The sequence below is a fragment of the Choloepus didactylus genome, chromosome 5 (assembly GCF_015220235.1).
Source record: "Choloepus didactylus isolate mChoDid1 chromosome 5, mChoDid1.pri, whole genome shotgun sequence".
Lineage (NCBI taxonomy): Eukaryota > Metazoa > Chordata > Mammalia > Pilosa > Megalonychidae > Choloepus > Choloepus didactylus.
This window is the reverse complement of record NC_051311.1, coordinates 67680693-67704163: the sequence shown is the minus strand read 5'-3', so window position 1 is coordinate 67704163 and position 23471 is coordinate 67680693. Positions and strand designations below refer to the sequence as shown.

At 37.9% G+C, this 23471-nt stretch overlaps 1 protein-coding gene across 8 annotated transcripts in view; it reads right to left on the bottom strand.

Annotated features, from left to right (window-relative positions):
• The window catches only part of POT1 (protection of telomeres 1), a 140353-nt gene that overhangs the window by 114072 nt on the left and 2810 nt on the right, over positions 1-23471 (bottom strand). For 6 of the 8 annotated variants that reach the window (XM_037836253.1, XM_037836251.1, XM_037836255.1 and 3 more), the window contains exons 3-4: positions 5724-5796; positions 1987-2078 (exon numbers count right to left, since the gene is read on the bottom strand). In XM_037836253.1, the coding sequence (XP_037692181.1) occupies positions 1987-2078; positions 5724-5796 (165 nt within the window). Of the gene's footprint in view, positions 1-1986; positions 2079-3211; positions 4254-5723; positions 5797-23471 lie in introns of those variants that run through there. The other 2 variants (XM_037836256.1, XM_037836258.1) reach the window with 2 other exon arrangements.

Genomic DNA, 23471 nt, shown 5'->3' with positions numbered 1-23471 from the left:
TACACAGAAAGCTAATCAACTATTCTATGCTAATTTCACCAATGCTTTAGTTTTGGTCTTTCTATATTCAGAGCAGCCCTTGAATTATTGTAAAGCCTCAACCTGATTTCCCTACCATTACAAGAAAAAAAATGAAAGACAATTCCATGAAAAAGTTAGAACAGAGACCAGATATATAATTATATATAGGAATTATTGTTAAATTATTTTAGGTATAATAAGAATTGTGTGTGTTTATGCATGTATATACATAGAAAGGAAAATAGATATAGACAGACAGATGTGTGTTCTGGATATATACATGTATATATATGAATATGCTGATTGGATATTTTATGATATTAAGGAATTGATGTTAATATTTAGGTGGTATAATGATACTGTGGTATGTATGCATTGGTGTATATACATATACACATTCATATACATATATGTACAATTTTTAAAGTCCTGCTCTTTTACATCTGGAAATTTTATGATTTAAGTTATGTAATTCCTGGAAATTGCCTCAAAATAATCTGTGAAGATAAAATTAGTAGATGATGAAACCGATGAAATAAGAAAGACTGTGTTGATCACTATGGAAGTTCAGTGATGGATGTACGGAAATTCATTATATAATTCTCACACTTCTTTGAATGTTTGAAATTTTCCGTAATAAAAAAGTTTAAAACCTAATAAACAAAATGTTTAGCTGAAAAACAAAGTTGCCCACTGTTTGATATTTTTCCCTAATCCTCCAGGCAGATTCACAGTTTACTGAGGCTGTTATTATAGCGCTATTATAGTTACTACCCTTAAATTATTTCCCATTAAACTAGAGATAGTGAGCTCCTTAAGGTCAAGCACTATGTCTTATTCATTTTGGTTACTCTAGAGCCTAACACTGTGTCTGAAAAAATATCAGCCCTTAATAAATGTTTACCGTATCTAAATGAATGTACATGGAAAGACATGGTACAGACAATCTCATTTGTGTGATTTTACAGAAACCAGAATTTTTTCCCACGTCACTTACTTTAACCATAAATCAAAAGGGATTAAAGCCACATACTGAATATTCCTACAACCACATTGTTTTAGAAGAACTATCTAACAACTTATTTAGAGACTTCCTGTATAAATACACAAATATATTTAATAGCTACATGCTTGGAGATCAGTAATTGATCTGTTTTTGCAAATCTGGTTTTTTGCAAATATCTAGGGGATCTCCAATTAACATCAAAGATGCCATATGATTCTTAAAATAAAATTAATTTTAAGTCATTTGAATACACACATACAGAAAAAATTCTGGAAGATCAAACACCAACAGTGGTTAATCTCTGGAGAGATGCTGTCCAATAGAATACTGACTAGCCACAAGTGAATAGTTAAATTTAAATTAATTAAAATTAAATAAAATTTAAAATTTGGTACCTGAGTTACACTAACCATATTTTAAATGTTCAATAACCCATACATGACTAGTGGCTACCATACCAGACAGTACAATATAGAGAACTTATCCATCATCACAAAAAGTTCAGAAAGTTCTATTGGATGGTGCTGCTCTAAAGGACTACGATCACAGGGGACTTTCATTTTCCATTACATATCTGTATTCTCTAATATTGTACAGCAAGCATGTAATACTTAAAACTATATGAAAATATTATAAACATACATTTATAGCTCATTATTTTTTAATTAGAAATAATTATTTTTAATAGTAAGAAAGAAATGTACATATCTTTAAGAAATTCTGTTGACTACTAAAATATAAAATGAAGTAACAGGAAAAATTGTCCCTTTTTATGTTAATTATGCAGTTTTATTGACCTCTTAGGACTGTTGCAATTTTAATGATTTCACTTTTTTAATTACTGTTTTTTATGTATATGCATATACATAATAAATCCGAAAAAAATCTGTAAGATGAATACATTATCAATATAACTAAATATACTTCCAAAACAATAAAGTAATAAAATAATACTTCACCCCTTGATAGAAAACTTGCACACAGTCCTTAGCTAGTTTTCCAAAAAATAATACATAGATGGTCTTGACCTCTGAATTTGAATTTTCTTTTTCTATAGGGAAACACACAGAAAAACACTATTAGCATACAGCAGTTTTAGACATGCAAGAAAACTGATGACAACTGTATTCTAAAAACTATAGTTACCTCAAAATGTAATTATGAAGAGGAATAATTTAAAATGTTCACTAAATTTTAAGTATTGCAAAAATAATGTACAGAATGCTAAAAGAGATTCAAACCAAAATTATAACAAGTTTCAACTAGAATATATATTACGTAAATTTCTGTAAATATATTAACATCACATAATGACCAACTTATAATATTTTTCCGTTTATAACCAAAAGAAATTATATAGTCCTAATTACTCAATTTTGAAGTACACAAAAGATCAATTTAGAAGTACATAAAAGATCACCCCCAAAATACTTCATTTTTAGTGAATTTCAATTTTAGCAATCTACAGTTACCAGTGCAGTCTCTCGATTTTTTCATTCCCTATTTCCCCAGTAATTCTGTCAAAATTACAGATAATTGGGTCTTTAACAACACACAATCTGCTCCTCTGCTCTTTAATATGTAGATGACAGGGAGACCAAAATTGTCTAGAAAACATCTTAATAAGATGATTAGGCTAGAAAGAAACTTCACTAAAATCACAAACACTGTCAATTTATTAGGCTAGATTTTCCATATACACATAATTTTCATTCTAATTTAAAGATGACAAATCACAAATTTTCAGCACTAAGAAAGTTGAGCTTCTCCAAAGAAACCAACAGTTTAAATTTACAAAATAAAAACTGCAGGTGATTATTCAATTATAGAAGTATAGTTAATATAATGGGCCAGATAAATGACAAAAATCATTTTAAAAATACAATTCAATTTTGAAAACTGGATTTACCCAAACATCTACTACAAAATGAAGTATGATAGAATAACTAAATCAGCTAAAGTATGTTAAGTAAAATAAAATGGCTGCCTGCACTGGACATTGCTGGGAGGGATCCTTTTCCATGAATTTTTCAGAAGATAAAAATAACTGACTTGCAGGGCCTTTCTGAGAAAATGGAACAACCTACAGAAATGAATCACCCTACAGAACTGCAGAAAAGCAACATCTGGTGATAAAGCAATTTCTGTCCAGCAAAGACAGCTTATCAGAATGGATAAACTTACCATGCTAATTAATGTATTATCTGCTCCCTCCTTTGTAAGAACTTCTGGCCCAAGGTAAAACGGAAACTTGACTCCAGCCAATCAGAACGTGTCTTCACTTGCTTCTGTCTTTGCCCTATATAAGCTTCCCCTTTCTACCTCCTCAGCAGAGCTCCTTTCTACTTTCTGAATGGGTTGCTGCCTGATTCATCAATCACTCAACAAAATTGTGAGATCCCAAATTGCATGAAGAGTTTCTCTTTTAACAAGTATAATCTACAACCTTTATCCATCTAAACTATATAATCTTTAACTACTGACACTAAAATTATATTCCAGGTCAATCCTTCCCATTTTTATAACTGAAACAAAGCAGATTTTACCTTCCTGGTTTATAAGGTTGTCTCAGAACAAAGCAGTGGGAGAATAATATCATACTTTCTAAAACAATGGTGCTATTTGTGGTTATCTTTATAATTATGCATTTATCATTATTATTCATTAAGATGTCATTGTGAGTTCACATCCCAATGACAAAATGCAATATGTTAGTTTCTTCTTGTACAACCTCCAAACACTTTAGTGAATATATCTAACCTTTGAACTAAAGAATGGACTGTCCCAATATAATTTTCAAAGTTGAGCAGAGGAAAGGCCCCACGGCACAAGGGCTACCATTCACTAAGCACCAAACATTGAACAAGTTGCTTTTTATACACTATCCCTATTCTTTATAACAACTGTTGAAAGACAAATCAGAGCCAAGATTGCAGATTACAAATTTTCTTCCAGACACCAATTTCTGCTGCAGCAGGAAGCAAATGAGAAGTAGCTTCAGGCTTCTAGGGAGGGCAAATGATTTTTACAGACAAAAAGGAAGTTAGCTAGACACCTATTGTTTGGAAGTGGATGAGGGTTTGTTTGTCCTATAGGGGTGGGTTTAGGGCAGGTGGGCTTTATTTTGTAGTGGGTCAAATGTTATGAGCTAGGGGTTTGACTGGCTATCTGGGTCAGCAACCTCAGTGGGAATTCCAAATTTCAAAAGATATTGTAACCCTATAACCTCTGTCGTCACTAATTAGCCCATCTCCCTTTATAAGAACTTAACTGCAAATATAATTTTATATATATAAATATAATTTCCTCTCCCTTACTTATTATCTTATTTTTCACAACACTGCGATAACTGGTAACAATCTATTTGACCCAGCCATTCTTTATGCCAAATCCCTTGTCAGCTTAGTCTCTTTAATTATCTTATGTTAATTAAACTATTTACAACACTACTGTAAACTATAAGCTAATGCTTACCCTGGCTCTTCAAATTAGATTTATGCCAATACCATAAATTGTTAACTAATGTTTACCCCAGCTCTTACCAGTCTTCAAGCCCTCTATGCTGGTTTGAATCTATTATGTACCCCACAAAAGACACGTTCTTTTAATCCAATCTTGTGGGTGTAGACTTATTATGGATGAGATCTTTTGATTAGGTTGTTTCCATGGAGATGTGACCCCACCCACTCAAGGTGGGTCTTAATTAGTTTACTGGTGTCCTCTATGAGAAGCAGAGACATTTTGAAGGTAGCTCAGAGACACTTAGAGAGAAAATGCCCAAAGACATTTTGGAGACAGCCATTGAAACCAGAACCAGGAAAGAAGCTAAGAGATGAAATCCAGAGTTTGCCCCGGAGAAGCAAAGAGAGGACCCCCAAACGCTTAGACAGAAACACCCTAGGAGAAGCAAGCAGAAGGACCCAGAGTAAATCTGTTCCCATTTGCTAATGCTGCCGTTCTGCAAAACACCAGAAATGGATTGGCTTTTATGAAGGGGGTTTATTTGGTTACAAAGTTACAGTCTTAAGTCCAAAAAATGTCCGAGGTAAGGCATCAACAATTGGGTACCTTCACCAAAGAAAGGCCATTGGCATCTGGAAAACCTCTGTTAGCTGGGAAGGCACGTCGCCGGCGTCTGCTTGCTCTGAGGTTGCATTTCAAAATGGCATTCTCCAAAATATCAGTTTTCAACGGCCATCTTCAAAATGTGTCCTTTCAGCTGTAGCTTCTCTGAAGTCCTTCTGTTTGTGAGCCCCTTAATAAGACTCCAGTGAACAAATCAAGGCCCACACTGAATGGGCGGGACCACACCTCCATGGAAGCATTCAATCAGAGGTCATATCCTAACCAAAGGTGTCACTCATAGTTGGGTGGGTCACATCTCCATGGAAACAACCTAATCCCAATATCCCTCAAAACTGGATTAAAAGATCATGGCTTTTTCTTGGGGGACAGAAGGTATCCAAACTGGCACCACTACCAATAGAAAAGAGCCCAGAAAAGACAGAGGTAATGGAATTAGCAGAAAGAATGCCAGAATAGTTCAAGATAGAAAACATGAAAGCAATAAGAAAAACAGAAGGTGTACACTAAAAGAGATTAACAAATTAGAAACCAGAGGGGGGAAAATATTATTGAAAACCAAGAAGCAATAGAGAAAATCAATGACACAAAACAGTCCGCTTATACTATATACCTTGTAGTGCAATCTTCAAAATAGCTGTTCCATTTCCACGATGAGTTAAAGGAGATATAAGAGAAAGTATTCCCTGAAATGAGAGAAAAGTCGTTATATAGAAGAGGCAAAAGGGTTTATTATGACACCAAGACATAATTAAAATCTAGAATAATTTTTTTAAAAAGCAATAAAGGATTTTATGTTTCAAAAAGTCAAATAAAGTACTGCGTTCAAGTAACTATTTTTAAGACATGAAATACTGAATTAGTTTTTGTAGAGGAAAATCACAGGTTCTCAAAAATACTTTGAGTTCACAATTTAATTCCTCAAACAATTATATTAATTAAGCACTATCAAAACCTCATTTTAAAGGTAGAGTTGACCTAGATCAACTTTCCCCAGCCTCATTTTAACTTGTAATATTCTTTACTAAAGAAAAAAAAGAAGAGTTTGCTTTTAGAAAGGAATGAAAATTTAATAAAGAAATATTTAAAACTATGAAATGAGTCTCATAAATAAGGAGAGTACAGACAAATCAATGGTTGAAGACACGAGTACATTTTAGTCTCAGTTCTGTTTCTGTAACTAGCCAGTTATGTCAGCTTAAAACAGGTTATTTCATTAGTCTCAAATAAAATGAAATGTGTAATCCAGATTGTTTCCTATAAATTCTTCTAAACTTTAATGATTGTCTGAATAAATTTGTACTGGGCTCTGACAATTTTCACACAGAAATCTAATTTATTTATTTAATAAAGTTGAAAAGTAAATCCTATCTTAACTCCCACACTAACATTCCAGATTTTGATACAGCCAACAACAACAAAATAATAGCTATGTTCATATATCAATGTTGCTTATAGTTAGGAATCAGAAAAAAGTAATAATATCACTATCAACAAGAGAGATCACCACTCACACATTTAGCAATGATAACAAAAAGCTGGACAATCTGCAAACTTCAAAATTTTTCTTGATCCCACCAGAGTTGAGGTCACAGGGCAACCAATTAACCAGATATCAAAAGAAAGAGAAAGGCCTCCAAGGAGAGATGGGAAGCAAGCACTTGCTTACCTGAGGACATGACAAATGCTGCCAGACATTTGTGAGAGAAACTCATCTAACATTTTCAATGAATTGCTAATGGCCAACTATGGGCTAGTGAAAAAACATGGAGGCAGAGGAAGCAGACACCAGAGGAATTCACACTAAATACAAGCACTTCTCCACAGATAGGTTTTAGGTGGGAGATGGGAGCTGGCACCTACTGCAAGAAAGGCAGGAAAACCTGGTTAGATATTTCCCCTTATGTTTCCTTGTGAACAAAGGAGCCTAAGAGGGCCTTAAAATGCCGGGAGAAGGACAACAAACCGGTCACTCTTAGAGCACTGGTGAAAAGCCATTGCAGTTGGAAAGGGCAACTAGAAAAACACCTTCTACTCCTTCTGGGGATGTCCGGGAATAGATGCATAGGGGTGAGGCTAGGGGAAGGGAAGGATCACTGAAAAGGCCTCACCCACAAGATCCAGGGACACAGAGCCTGACAAGATTGATGCTTAGCCAGTACAACAGGGAAGTGTAAAAGGTAACACCGTCTGCTACTGCAAGAGGAGCAATAGCATGGATCAAGAGACCTAACAGCAGTGACAGAAGCAAAGCACAAAGGGAACACCTAAAGGGCAGAAAACACATGGAGAAAAAAAAACCTCTGGTCAACCAGGCCCCATCCTAAAAACAACATAGCGCTAGATAAATTCAAATTCTGTAGTAACTGAGGTTAACCAGTGTGACAATAAATCCCAACTCCCAAACCCAGCGCAACCCCTGGCAAGATTAACCCAATGTACCACACTAGCACAAAGAATAAAAACTATTTTCCTTGGTTTCCACTGTCCTACACAAGATGTACAGCTTTCAACAATGACAAACTATGAGACATACAAAAAAGCAAGAAAACATGCTCAAGGCACAAAGCAATTAAGAGAACCACCATCAGATTAAATTAGATTAAAAAAATCAAATTCAAAGCAGGTATTTTTGGTCCTCTTTCACCTTATCCAACTAGAAAAAGGTCTAGGTGAAAGTAGGTGATGACCCGAAAAAATGTGAAGTTACAGTTATTGGAATGGGACACACCAATTTTTAACAATGGAGAGTGAGCAAAAAACCCAGGCACCTAAGGAGGGATCCCCAACACCTGGGGAGAGTACACCTTAAATATCAGTGGTGTAAGGGTGGGGAAGCATTAAGGATCTTTGTCTTTCAGATATGACCCAGGAATCTTCACCTCTTCCCAAAGGAAAATGCACTGGTGCTGATGTCACAAAGTGCTGCAAGCTTTGAATGTAAACTAACTGTTGATGGCTCTAACCATAACGTAACTGTTCTGGTTTGCTAATGCTGCCTTTTCGCAAAACACCAGAAATGGATTGGCTTTTATAAAGGGGGTTTATTTCGTTACAAAGTTATAGTCTTAAGGCCATAAAGTGTCCAAGATAAGGCATCAACAATCAGGTGGAGGATGGCCAATGGTGTCTGGAAAACCTCTGTTAGCTCAGAAGGCAAGTGGCTGGCGTCCGCTTGCTCCTAGGTTGCGTTTCAAAATGGCGTACTCCAAAATGTTGCTCTTGGGGCGCTTGTCCTCTCTTAGCTTCTCTGGAGCAAGAGTCTGCTTTCAACGGCCGTCTTCAAACTGCCTCTCATCTGCAGCACCTCTCTCAGCTCCTGTGCTTTCTTCAAAGTGTCCCTCTTGGTTGTAGGAAGTGCGCTCCTTCTGTCTGAGCTTATATAGTGCTCTAGTAAACTAATCAAGGTCCATGCTGAACAAGCGGGGCCACACCTCCATGGAAATCATCCACAGTTATCACCTACAGTTGGGTGGGTCACATCTCCATGGAAACACTCAAAGAATTACAATCTAATCAACACTAATATGTCTGCCCACACAAGACTGCATCAAAGACAATGGTGTTTTGGGGGACACAATACATTCAAACTGGCACAGTAACCATGTAACCCCTGTTGTCCCCAAGTAGCCCATTTCCCTCAGGAAGAGTCTTGGTTTCCCTGCAGATCATAACTGTTGACTATAAGGTTTTAATTGTAAATGTTATTTTAGTTTTCTTTCATTCCTTTACTTCTTATCTTACACTTTACAACATTTCTGTAACCAGTGACTATATGTTTGCCCCAGCTGGCTTTTGTCAGACCTTATACCCTTTTGTTTAGCTTAGCTTCCTTACTTGCTATCTTATGTTACCTGAACTATTTAGGACTCTTCTGTAACCCATAACTATATACACTGCCCCAACAGGACTCTGTCAGTTCTTAATGGCCCATCTGTTTAGCTTAGTTCAATTCCTTTACTTGTTATCTTACGTTAATTAAGCGATTTCCAACCCTATCATGACCTGTAACCTGATGCTTATCCCAACTGGCTTTTGTCACTCCACAAGAGCAGCTTCTTGGACCTGTGCTTACACAAATGAATCATTCAATATCTTCCACCATCCTAAGTACCTTTGTTCAAATCTCATAAAAACCTCAGAGTTTCTCCAGTTTTGAGAAACAGATCCGAGGCTTGTTTTCTGGATTTTTATTTTTTACTTCATATTTCCTTACACAGCACTCTGTAATAAAGCTCTTCCTCTCTCTGAAACCCCAAGTGTCGAAGACTGGTTTATATGTATAATGGGCAGCAAACTCCACTGGCAACAGTTACCAGGAAACAGACTACCTCCTGTACCTTTCGTGCAGAACACTTCCAATGTCCTCCATAACTTGTAAGATGAATGAACTGGACAACCAGGATTCATTTCACTAACTGCCTTAGCAATTCCCTCTGAAAACAATGAATTATTTGTACTGAACTGAGGTCAAACAGAGGCTTACCAGCTGGAGGAGACCACACTGGGGACCCTGTCAAGCTACCTAACTTGGCCTTCCTGGAAGGACCCCCAACAACTGCAATCTCTTTGTTTCCAGGGGTATCAATTATGTCCTCAAGATTGTGTTTCTTGTGTGAACAGCAGAAATTAACCACAAAAACAATGTGGTTTGCAAGTAGGGGTAGTTGCCAGCAACATTCATTTGTTTAAGAAAAACATCCTTAATTAAAAGCCAGGTAGCCTTCGGATATATATTATGTGGGAAGTTTCACCGGCATGGGAGTTACTCCACTAGAAAGGTGGTATAAAATTTGTCCCTGTCTGTGAGGACCCAGGGCCCAGGGCCCCACCCTCTCTTCTATTATGAGATACATGCAGCTACCTATATGACCAGGTAACAGGTCCCTCCCCCACAGGGGGCAAGGCACTAAAACTTTCCCTCCCCTACTCAGTAATCAAAGCTCATGAGAAACTCCTTTGTCACAAACCTTTATAAGCACCTCCCCCCCCACCCTTGGCGTTCTCTCTCTTTTTGTGTCGTTCACTTTCAATGGCCGGCCGCAACCATGAGACCATTATCTCTTGTCAGTAAGTCCCAATTAAACCAATGTCCACTTCCATGACTGGTGTGTTCTACGGTCTTAGGGCTAATTGTGTTGGAACAGCCCAGCCAGGAGAACCAAAGAGCCACCAGCCATAATTGGCCTGAGTCCTGGGAAGGGAGTCTGGGGTGCCTCCCACTTGCTTCACTGTGGCCATTATATGTGTCGCAGTCAACTATGGTAGACTATATTGAGAAGGACAGAGAAATCCACAAATCCACAGGGGTAATCCCAGGGTGGCCTACTTCCTTAATTTCAAGAGGGGCCTCCCACTTGGCTTGACTGCACTGCAGTCATCTGGCCATTATGTACAGTACAGTCAGGTACAGCAGACTGTCTCAAAAAAGAAATCTGCAAGTCCAAGGAGGTAATCCTGGGGTGGTCTGCTACCTTGATGTGGGGAGGGGCCGCCCACTTGCTTGACTACACTACAGTCGGCTAACTGTTGTTGTATGCAGTACGGCTAGCTACAGCAGACTGTTCTGAAACAGATAGAAAACCATAGGCTTAAAAAAAAAAAAAACCCTCCAGGCAGCAGGGTTCAAAGCCTTAGTTTTGTAATTACTGTAAACAAACCTGGACATTAAAAAGAAATCACCCCTGAAATTTCCCTAAGGCAGCAGAAGGCTGCCAAAGGGCTAACTCTGGAAAAGGCAAAGACCTTTTCCAATTATCCAGGTCATAGCTTTAAGTGAAATAGATCTAATAATTGGGAATAATTAAATGAAGGGCACAGAAACTCCCTAAATCCCATAAAACTTTTAAATTCAAGTTCAACAGGTCAAGCCTCTTTCTTTCTGTCTCCCCTAACCCTGTCCGCAAGGCCTAAGCACCTAAGGCAGCTATGAAGGAGGGACTTGGTGCAGAAAGATGGGGGAGGTATAGTTTAAAAGAGATTAGATCTTGCTAATGCTTTCTTTAGCATTTCCCTAGGAAAATCAAGCCAGACTGCAATCACCTTCTCCTAAAGAGGCCAACAATGAACTTTTACTGTGTTTCCCCAAGGCTATGTACATAGCCGGACCACCTGCCTCCCTCTCATGGCAAAAGATTTGGCTAAGTGTAAAGGTCCCACAAATGTAACTCTTTCACTACACTGATAACATCATGCTAACCAGTAACTCTTTCAGACTTAGGTGTTATATGATCAGATAAAACAAAACTATACCTTCTGCTGTAGTTGATAACGTGCAATTTCCCTGCCTTAAATGCCAAAGCAACTAACGGCCTTCTTTGGGTTGCTGGAGTACTAAAGAGCTTTTGTTCCTCACTTAGCCAAATGTTAAAACCTCTGTATATCTTGATTAGGAAAGGCTATCTCCGGGAATGGAACAACACCTCCCAACAGGCTGTGGTTAAAAAGGCAAAGGGGGCAATAGCACAGGCACAAACACTGGAGGGCATAGATCCAGACTTAACCTGTGAATTGGATGAAGCCAGCACTAATATTGGCTTTGGGTGGGGTCTGTAGCAGAGACAAAAATCTAAACAAATGCCCCCTGGCCTTTGGTCACAATTATAGAAAGGGGCAGAACTGAGATACAGCCCCCTAAAAAAGCAATTGTGTGCTGCATATAATGCCTTATCGCAAGTGGAGGGACTGATGCAAAGATGCCCAGTCATCTTAAAAACAGCCATCCCTATTCAGGGGTGGATAATCGACACGGCTTCTAAACCATGCTCTGGCAGTGCCCAACTGAGCACACTAACCAAATGGAAAGCTTAACTGCTACAGCACAGCATTTTAAACACCAGCCCTGTGCATGCAAAAATGCACAAGATTCTCACACCAGTGTCCTATATAGAGGATTCAACAGCTAAAGTTGATGCACCTGAGGTAGCCATTGACATGGCCTTGGTGCACTGATGGGTCCACTTGCAGGCAGCCTCCCACATGGACAGCTGTAGCAGTCTAATCCAGTACTGACACTATATGGTAGGAGACTGGCGCTATATAAGACAATGGGCTGAGTTAACAGCAGTGTGCAAAACACATGAACCAGGAGATAGGCTGGCCGTCTGTACCAACAGCTGGGATGTTTACAAAGGCCTTACAACCTGGATGGCAACAATGGACAATCATAGGTCACCCCCTCTATGTACAGGAAGTGTGGAAAGACATCTGGGATTCCTGCAAACAACAAAAGGTATCTGTTGCCAGCAGCTAATGGACATCACTAGACTGCTATTCATACTCCTTGCATCAACCTCATAGGCTATCACACCAGATGGCACACGTGGACTACATGTATCAGTCCCCTTCTGTTCTCGAGGTATGCTTTTACTGCCGTGGACACGGCTACAGGACTTTTGTTGGCTTTCCTGGTAGGTTAAGTGGCCCACCATCTGTTGTTTAGGAAACGTGTACACTCTATATGGCGTACCTACACAAACAGACAATGTTCAGGGATCACCTTTTACCAGACAAATGACCCAAACATGGGCTATGGACTATGAAATCTCTACAATGGCCTAAAAAGCCCTATCAGGCCTCAACTCACTTAAACACAATGCCATGGGCTGCTGCACCTGCACCCACTGAAATGCTAATGGTGGGACCAATGCAAGCACTGAGAATCCAAGTTAAGGGGCCAACGGCCTTACAGCCCGAAAGAGGGAATGGTAATAACTTGCTGTTGCCTGTGCCTCAGACCACACAAATGGGGAAAATGAGGTCCTTTGGCCTTGGTGCTGGCCTATGCAGCTGCACTGGTTAGGAACCCTGAATCCCTGGGGAACAGAAATTACCCAAAATAATGTAATAAGACCTAAATGCCCGTAAAAACCTTTTATCGCCAAACTGGGGCCTCCTATTTTCATGGGAACTTTACCCATGACTATATGTATCCTTCTTACGCCCAGATTAACAATTTATTCAATGGCAGAAAACTCAAAATTTACAAGAGAATATCTGGTATTTAAATCCTCCCCAAAACAATTCTCTGTTTAGAAACTTGTTATCAATCAATGGATCTCTAACATGTAATTACCCCTTATTGTTCCCCATAAACATCTTTCTTTTTGCCCCCAGGGCCCTAGCAAACACTTTTCTACAGTGGACTTCAATGATAACTCATGCCTAAAGTCGAACCCAATGTTGGGTTTGCCATCTTCAAGCACTACTGGACTTCCTTGGTCTGTGACCCCTACGAATTGGACTGCATGGAGCACTCTGCTGGCCTGGAAGAATTCAACACATCGAAAAATCTGGATCTCTGGGGGAAGGACTTCCAGTGTTCTGTTGTCTCTCATCCTGCAATATCTGTTGTTTTTATTCTGCAATGTCTGTCCTACGTTCAACGTAGTCTGCTGTGTGGGGGTGGACTGTGAGGACCCAGGAACTAGGGACCTGCCCCCTCATCCATTATGAGATACACAGAGCCGCCTACATGACCAGACAACAGGCCCCACCCCCCTAGGGGAGAAGGCATTAAAACGGTCCCTTCCCTAATGACTGTTAGTAATCAAATCTCATGAGACACTCCACTGTCACAAACCTTTATAAGTCTACACCCCCCCCCCCGTGGCACTCCTCTCTCTTTTCACGCAGTTCACTGTTGACAGCCAGCTGCCACCATGAGATCACTATCTTCTGCCAGTAAGTCCCAATTAAAACCATGGCCATTTCTATTCCTGGTGTGTTCTTCGATCTTAGGGCTAAGCTGGGTTGGAACACTGCCTTTAACTGAAATAAGCAGTGATACTACCTCAATCCCAAAGGCATTCAAGTCAGCCTCAATTCACTGGCCAGAGTTGTAATGGAAAACAGAATTTACCAAAGACTTGCTGCTTGCAGGCCAAGGTGAAGTTTGTGCAAATTATTACTATCCTGCTATACCTGGATTACTGCCTCAGGCCAGGTGGGAAAGGCCAATAAAAAACCTACAGAGAAAGTCACCTGGCTTTCCAAGTAGATCCTGATGGTTAATGGGATCTGTTCGGATGGTTAAATACAGGACCCCTGAGGAGAATGGCTGAGATCAATATTGCAAACCTCATCCTGTTGCTTGGAGTCCTGCAAACCAGTCTTGCTAAATGCTGTATTAAAAGCAAACAAACAAATGAACACATTTGGTTCTAGTCCTTATCAGCCAGATTAATTAGAATGACTGATGGAGAAGTATATACAGGCAAAAAATCTGCCAGAAGCCAAATCACGGAGAAACCTAAGGGGAGGGGGGATCTGTCCAGAAACAATATAAATAGTTTCATGTTTCTGCTGTTAGGGCTTTGTGACCCAAAAAAAAAAAATACAAAAGTTACCTAAACCTTGGAAGTTAAAGGATGACTGAATAATGAGAGACTTTCACAGAGATTTACCTCCCCAGAAGTATATGCTTACATTTCAATGGATGAAATCTAGAGCCATTCCTTTACACTCCAAAGGATGTGTTTACATTAGGGAGATTAGGTTTCTCTCCTTCTTTCAAGAAGGTGAAGTTTGACAGCTGTCCTATATACTCCCAGTCATAATTTCACAGTTCCTCTGTGGTATTAAAAAAAAACAAAAAACAACTTTACAGACAGGATCGCATCTGACTCTCATTGCATCACTCTGAATGGGGAGAATGGAGCATGAGAAACCATTGTACTTACTGCTAAAAAGAATAATAGTTTGCCTTTACTCCAGAAATCTCATGTTTGCTTCGATATCAAAAACATATCATTCCTTACAAGATTAGGGCGTTTCTAAACTAAATGTTCCTAAGCTGTGACACAAACCCTTATGTGTGCAGTATGTACCTAGGCCTGTCCCTGTGGAACCAGGGGAGGTAAGGAAAACCAATCTGAGCATGAAGTTCGTGTTGCCTGCTATGAGTAACAGACTAAATCCATATGGGTTCCCTGTCTCTCTAAAGGCTGAACTGGCCAAGCTAGGGGTTGCACTGTTGCTTAAGAACTACTTGATTGCTTGACATTTATCAAATAAAATGAAAACCTATGTTTACAAAAAAATCTGTATAAAAATGTTTATAGTTGCTTTATTCATCATCACACACACAAAAAAAAGAAACTGGAAAGAATCTAAACATCTCTGCACTAGGGAATGGATAAACAAACTGCGGCACATCTTGTAATGGAATTCTAGTCACTAATAAAAAGGAACAACTACTGATAAACACAACTTGGATGAATCTCAAATGCACCTTGCTAAGTGCAAGCAGCCAGATTCAAAAGGCTACATACTGTACAATTTAATAATTTATATGTATTCTTGAAAGACAAAAGTATAGGATCAGAAAACTGGTAAATAGTTACCAGGGGTTGAGTAGAGTATCTGACTACAAAGGGATACAGGGGACTTTTGGATGGTGATGGACTGTTCTATAGGTTGACTATGGATGCAGCTATATGCTTTCGTACATTTGTCAAAACTCACAGACCCATACACTAAAAACAGTGAATTTTAATTTATGGAAATTACCTCCTGTGGTAGGCTGAATTATGTACCCCAGAAAAACGCAGTTTTAATCTCCATCCATTCCTGTGGGTGAGTGACTCTATGGTAAATATGACCTTTGGAAGATGTTATATTTAGTTAAGGTGTGCCCCAACTTAATCCTTTTACGAGAAGCCTTATGAAGACAAAGCCACATGGTGGACAGGAAGCTGGGAATCAACAGAACCAAAATCCAAAAGAGAAAGGAAAGGACCATGTGACAGAAAAGCCAAGAAACCCCAAAGATTGCCAGACCTCCAGAATGCCCAGGAGGAAGCAAGCCTTCTAACGTCTGAAACCCTGAGCCAATAAATTCTTGCTAAGCCAACCCATTTTATGGTAATTATAGCTGGTAAATTAAGGCATCTTCATTTAAAAAAAATAAAGACAAATAAATACAAAATAGGCAGGTATCAGTAAGCAATGCCTGATAAAAAAGTTATCATTATGAATTCCAGATCAACTTTCAGAAGTAAAACACATTTTTAAAAATTCACGAAACATAAAGAACAGATATATCTGCAGGTTAGAAAAAGAGTATGCAAGCATGTAAACTGAGTCAAAAGAGATTCACTCAGATATATGAAATAACAGAAATCATATTTTTTTAAATGTGACCATTTTTTTTTTTAAATAGCAATGCACATAACAGTATGATGACCGTGAGAAATAAAAGGTATTTCCTAGTTTGAATCCTACTGGATACTAACATGTTCACTTATAGCAAAATGGGCTTTTTATAATAATACTAATAAAAATAGTAAAAATTTTAAAAATACTTCACTAATAAAAGTGGGAAAAAATAATGAAAAAAAGGGTATTTAATATAGACTGCTTAATCAGAAGAAAAATAAATTCACTGTAATTATTTGGATGTTCTATATCAAGCACACAGTATAAGAACATTAAACTAGATGCAGCTCAGTAATTATTATTAAAGATTTGTCATAAAGAAAAGGAATCAAATCAGTACCTTATTAATAAAAAATACAAGTATGCAAGAAATATTACACTAAACAACCACACATAAAATGAGTTTGAGAATGCTAGCAAATATTTGGTAAGAATTTATATGAAATGAGTAAAGAAGACCAACTGTAATCCATAAAATTTTATTTCACATGAAAGAAAATATCAGGAAAATGAAAAATAAAAAGAATAAAAGATCAAACAAATAAGGTCCCACTAAACTGAAGAAATCAAGACTATAGGACTAATGAAGCAGCTAGAATATACGGGGTAGGGAACTTAAGAGGAGGGAGTTGTACAGGGAAAAGGAAGGAAGGAATCACAAATATGTATGTGCTTCCTCCAAGTCCTTGGTCAATCACTAGGACGGGCACACTAGGGGTGAGACCACATGAGGTGTTCCACTGAGAGAGAAACAGAAATATCAGATGAAAAGTGTACTGGGAAATACTGGGGGTTCCAGTCCATCTCTTCACTTTGTAAACATCATAAGCATTCTGTTGAGGTAACTAAAAAAATCATCCCTTGTGGCAAGCATTATTTCCTGGAGTAAGGCCTACTTTGGATGGGCCCTAACAAAACATTAAACAAAGCCATGACAAAATCTCCAGGAAGATGGAGTTTGCAGACTGAGTCTCACTAAGTTAGAAAGGCTTGGGGAACACCATGCGCTTTACAAAGACTGATCCTAGCAAAGTATAAAACTAAGCCTACAAGTTTAAGGTAAACAGCCAGTAAAAGAACTGCATGCTAAGGCAAAAATCAACACTCTGGAGAAAATGACAACAGCATCCAGACTCTGCAAGATATCATCTTGTACTAGCATAAAAGAAATCATATTTGGTATCTTATCATCCTGCCTGGCCTAATCATAAATCTCCCCTTTGAGCGAACACCCCAGCTAGCCCTGCCATGGACATAACCACAACTAGCAAGGCCTGCACTTCTATACAGTTTGGATGTTAAGAACCACGAACAGCTTCCTGGGACAGCCTTGCCGCTGCTTCTCCAAAAGCCCCTTGCCCTTTCATACCACATAATTTACCAGCAAAACCTGCTATCTCCATATGGCTTGGATGATAAGAAGCTACCCTAAGCTTCTCCAAATAGCCCTTGCCACATCTGCTTTTCACTGTTTAGTTTGAAATTTTTAATCCCCAGTATCTGTGAGCAAACCCTACCCTTCTGAGTCACAGTAAAAGTAAGAGCCCCTTCCTCCACAGACCCTTGCAGGAGCCCAGGTAGGTATGCCCGGGACCCCTCTGCCATCCTCATTTTCGCCTCTCCCCCTCCAGAGACTTTGATCTAACAAAGCTGTCTCCTTTCATGCATTCTCCGCTGACTGGCTATCTATGTGCCTCATCAGCCAAAGAACTTTATCTGCTTCTGAAGTGTCCCGTATACCGTAAAAAAATTAATAATATGCTTAAAAAAAAAAAAAAAGGTAAACAAGGAAACATATCCTATAGCTAAAAAAAAGCAGTCAAGAGAACCCAACCCTAAGATGGTCTAGCTGTTGTACTTATCAGACAAAGACTTTAAAGCTGCTATTCTAAATATGCTCAAGAATGTAAAGAAAATAGTCTTCGGTCAAAAAAAAAAAAGCAACTATTAGAAATGGTAGGAAAAAAGAATCAATAAAAATGAAGACAGATCAATCTGAAAATCACAAAAAAACATACTGAAGAAAAAGCAAAAGTACCTCAGAAACCTGTAGGACAACATGAAACAGTCTAACATAAGTGTCCTTGGCATAACAGAAAGAAAAAAAAAAGGTATTAATGTGGAAAAAAAAATGTTTCAAGAAATATGGACCAATAATTTCCCAAATTTGATGAAAAATATTAAGTATGGGTCTGTGCCGGTTTGAATGTATTATGTCCCCCAAAAACACCATTATCTTTCATGTAATCTTGTGTGGGCAGACAGATCAGTGTTGACTAGACTAATTCTTTGAGAGTTGCCATGGAGATGTGCTCCACCCAACTGTGGGTGATGACTCTGGTTGGATAATTTCCATGGAGGTGTTACCCCACCCATTCAGGGTGGGTCTAAATTAAATCACTGGAGCCATATAAATGAGCTGACAAACAGAAGGAACTTAGTGCAGCTGTGAGTGACATTTTGAAGAGGAGCTACAGCCAAGAGGGACACTTTGAAGAACGCACAGAAGCTGAGAGAGTAGCTGCAGATGAGAGACAGTTTGAAGACGGCCGTTGAAAGCAGACTCCTCGCTCCAGAGAAGCTAAGAGAGAACAAACACCCGAAGAGCAACTAAGAGTGACATTTTTGAGGAACTGCAGCCTAGAGAGGAACACCCTGGGAAAAAGCCATTTTGAAACCAGAACTTGGGAGCAGACACCAGCCATGTGCCTTCCTAGCTAACAGAGATTTCCAGGACACCATTGGCCATCCTCCAATGAAGGTACCCTTTGTTGATGGACACTTTATGGCCTTAAGACTGTAACTCAGTAACCAAATAAATCCCCTTTTATAAAAGCCAATCCATTTCTGGTATTTTGCATTCCGCCAGCATCAGCAAACTAGAACAGGGTCTAAGGACTTCAGTTACCCAAAAGCAGGAGAAATTCAAAGGAAAATCATACCTAGGCTTATTACAGTCCAACTGCAGAAAATGAAAGATAAACGGGAAGGCGGCAGATGAAAACAATTACTCAACAGACATAATACAATAAAAGCCTGAAAAAAATGGAATATCTTTAAAGTCCTTAAAGAAACAAAGTCAACCTAGAGAATTCCACATCTGGGAAAAAATATCTTTCAAAAATAAAGGTGAAATAAAGGTATTTCAAATGAATGAAAGTTAAGTGAATTCATCGTTAGCTGAACTGTACAACAAGATATGCTAAACAATGTTTTTCAAGATGAAGGGAAATTACACCAGGTGGAAATGCAGGTCTACAGGCATAAATGAAGAACACCAGAAATGGTAAATCTATCAGTAAAGATAAAAGCTGTTATTTTTTTCCTTCCCAATTTCCTTAAAAGGCAACTCACTGCTTAAAGCAAAAACAGAAACACTGTAATGTAGAGTTTATAATACAGGCCAAAGTAGAGTTTATAATACATATACAAGTAACATAACAGCATAAAGAACAGGGAAGTAGAAAAATGGAATTTTACCACTGTAAGACTTTAATATTTGTCAAAAGGAAGAATGAAGCATGACACGAGAAATAACTGTCAGGTGGAAAGCAGTAAAACATTAACTCTGCATAGAGTTTAACAAGTTTAAGAACATATACCAGCAATCCTAGAATAACCACTAAGTAAAATAATAAGAGGTATAGCTCATGCCCAATAGAGAAAGAAAATAGAATGAGAAAAAATTTTAATTAACCCAAAAGAACTCAGAAAAGAAGCAAAAAGGAGTATTAAACAGAAACAGAAAGGAAAAAAGAAGTATACCACCTTATCAATAATTATATTAAATTAACTGACTAAAGCCTCCAATTAAATGCTGAAACTGTCAGACTAGATTAAAAGGCATGGTCCAATAATATACCATCTAAGAGAAACTGAAAATATAAAAACCACAAATCAGTTGAAAATTAAAAAAAAAAAAAAAGATATACAATGCAAACAGTAAACATAAGAATGTGGGCATGGCTACATTATTATAAGAAAATAGATTCCAAGACAAAGAGTTACCAGATATAAAGAGGAACATTCTGTAATGATAAAAAGCTCAGTTCATCAAAAAGATAACATCCTAAATACGCATGCACTTAATAAGAGCTTCAAAATACAAGAATACTGACCTAACGAAACAGACAAATAGACAATCATAGTTGGAATTAACAACCCTCTTTTCAGTATTTGATTGAACAAGTAGAAAAAATTAGTACTAAGATAAAAGATCTGAACAGCAGCATCATGAAACTTCATATAATTGACATTTAACACTATACCTGACAACTGCTATATACACATCCTTTTCAAGTGAACATGGAAATGTTTATGAAAGCAGACTATATGTATCCCTTTAAATAAGTCCAAATAAATTTCAAAGAACTAAAATCTTGCAGAATTAAATTGCAATCAATCACAATAACATATTTAGATATTTAGACACATTCTTATTCTCTCCAAAGCAACCTCACATTCCTTTCTTTGTTTTTGTTTCTATAAAGCAGGTTTATTTGGTTACACAGTTACAATCTTTTTTAATTAAGATTAATTCACACACTATACAATCATCCAAAATATACAAATGATCACGTTGCCATCATACAGTTGTTCACTGATCACCCCGATCTATTTTTTTAACATTTTCCTTGTACCAGAAAAAGTGATAGCAAGAATAAAAAAAAAAATAGTAAGAAAAGAACACCCAAATCGTTCCCTCCACACACACCCTATTTTTCTTTTAGTTTTTTGCCCCCATTTATCTACTCATCCATCCATACACTGGATAAAAGGAGTGTGATCCACAAGGTTTTCAAAACCACCCTGCCACCCCTTGTAAGCTACAATGTCATACAATCGTCTCCAAGAAGCAAGGCCACTGGGTTAGGGTTTGACAGTTTCAGGTATTTACTTCTAGCTATTCTAATACATTAAAACCTAAAAAGTGTTATCTATATAGTGCGTAAGAATGTCCACCAGAGTGTCCTCTCGACTCCATTTGAATTCTCTCAGCCACTGAAGCTTTATTTTGTTTCATTTCGCATCCCCCTTTTGGTCAAGAAGATGTTCTCAATCCCACGATGCCGGGTCCAGATTCATCCCTGGGAGTCACATTCTGCATTGCCAGGGAGATTTACACCCCCAGGGAGTTAGGTCCCACGTAAGTGGAAGAGCAGTGAGATCACCTGCTGGGGTGGCTTAGTTACAGAGAGAGGGCCACATCTGAGCAACAAAGAGGGATTCAGGGGGAAACTCTTAGGCATAATTATAAGCAGGCCTAGCTTCTCCTTTGCAGTAACAGACTTCTTAAAGGCAAGTCCCATGATAGAGGGACATCAACCTGCCAGTCACATCCCTTCTGACTGACTTTTCTCTCTCCATTCCTTCACAAAATTTTTCTTTACTATAAAAGTGAATATTTTGTTAGAATTAAAAAAATAAATTACACCAAATTGTAAAGTTTAAAAGCTGAAAAACCAAGAAAAAATTTTAAAGTCCACAATAACATGTTAGTAATTCACTAATAATTCATAATAATTCATTAATAATTCATTGCCTGACACATTTCTTCATTTTTTGGCTATATACTCTTTGATCCTCTTTTCATGTCAATGATTTTATATTGATTTTTATAGAGATATAAAGATAATTCAATTTTTCCTATAGTATAGTGGATTAAAATTTATTTTTTGTTATTAATAGTTTATAACAATTTTATTCAACTTCACCACTCACTATTGGAAGCATCATGAAAATTTTTCAGATTGTTGCCCAGCACAAGAAAATTTCTAAGTTTCTTTCATGTGTAAGCTGTAAGATTTGTAAATTCTCCTCAGACTAGCTTCAGGCTCCATACATTTGAATACCTGTTTTTCTTCCACTAACTATATATTCGAATGCTGGGTATATCAGGACACATTCATACCTGATACAATTTCTGGCCTCATATCTTTGTGCCAGGTTGCCCAATGAACTGAAGGGTTCCTAGAAATGATTCCTCAACCAGGAGAGCTAGCAATATGAAAGTTATTGTAAACCACATAAACCCTAACTAAATGTACTCCCTAAGTCAAATTTCTCTTAGTTAGATTCCAAAAATGTCAGCCATTTCCAATACCACTTAACATGAGAAGTATTGTGATGTAAGGAAAGTCAAAGTGGAAAGAGACAGTCGTCTTAACCATTTGAAGTTAAAAAGTCCTGCCTTTTAAAATTTTACAAATACACATGAATATGTAACTCACTTCTAAGGCCTCTACCAGGGCTTTGGAAGGACTTCAAAACTCTTCAGGAAGTGAAGAGTTTTGAAGCTTGAGTGTCACTAATCACATAATTCTACCTCTGGTCAATGGGACCATAGTACATTGTTTCATCCTGAAGAATCTGAGTAGCAAGGTGAATGCACTGTCTAAAGACACTAATGTTGAAGTTACCATCATTATCTTTACCACAACTACCAGCAATATTGAATGCTCAGAATTCAATAAGTGAGCACCTGACAGTTTTCCTCCCAATATACACGAGGTAGATTCTATTACAATTCCCATTGTACAAATGAAGAAAATAAGTCATAAAATGATTAAATTGCTTTCTTGATCATACATCTAATAAACGGTGGACCTGTAACTGAACCTAGGCTGCTTGATTCCAGGGTTCAACTCCTTTTCAGAATACTAAATGACTATAGGAGCAAACTAGTGATCATGGCCTTTTATTGGAAGAACGGAGAGAGAAACAGAAGAACAGAGAATGAAAGGAAATGTTGGTACACTCTTAAAGGTGAACATCCTTTTTAATTGCTTTGTTTCACTTGAGGGGAGTTATACGTTATTAGAAAAGATAATGGATTATGGCATTGATTTTAGGTAGCATAAAGCCCATCATTATTACCCAAATGCAAAATCGACTCAGCTAGGATTAGAAAGCCTTCCATTCTCCTATTTCAGGGTTATAATTCCTGTGATAAGAATATCAAAATTTCTAGAAAGAAGCTTCCTTCTTCCATTTACTCTCCTAACATTCTATCCATAAAAAACTGAAAAATGGATTAGCTTCTTAGTGCTCCTACAAAACTAGTCTTGCCAATAATTTCTCAGTTGCTAAATAAAACAGATGATTTTCTAACCATCACACCACCTCAGTTACACTGAGCACCTAACAGCTAAATAATGCATTGGTAAGAAACAAAGACAATGGGAGTTCAAATCACAGCTCAGCC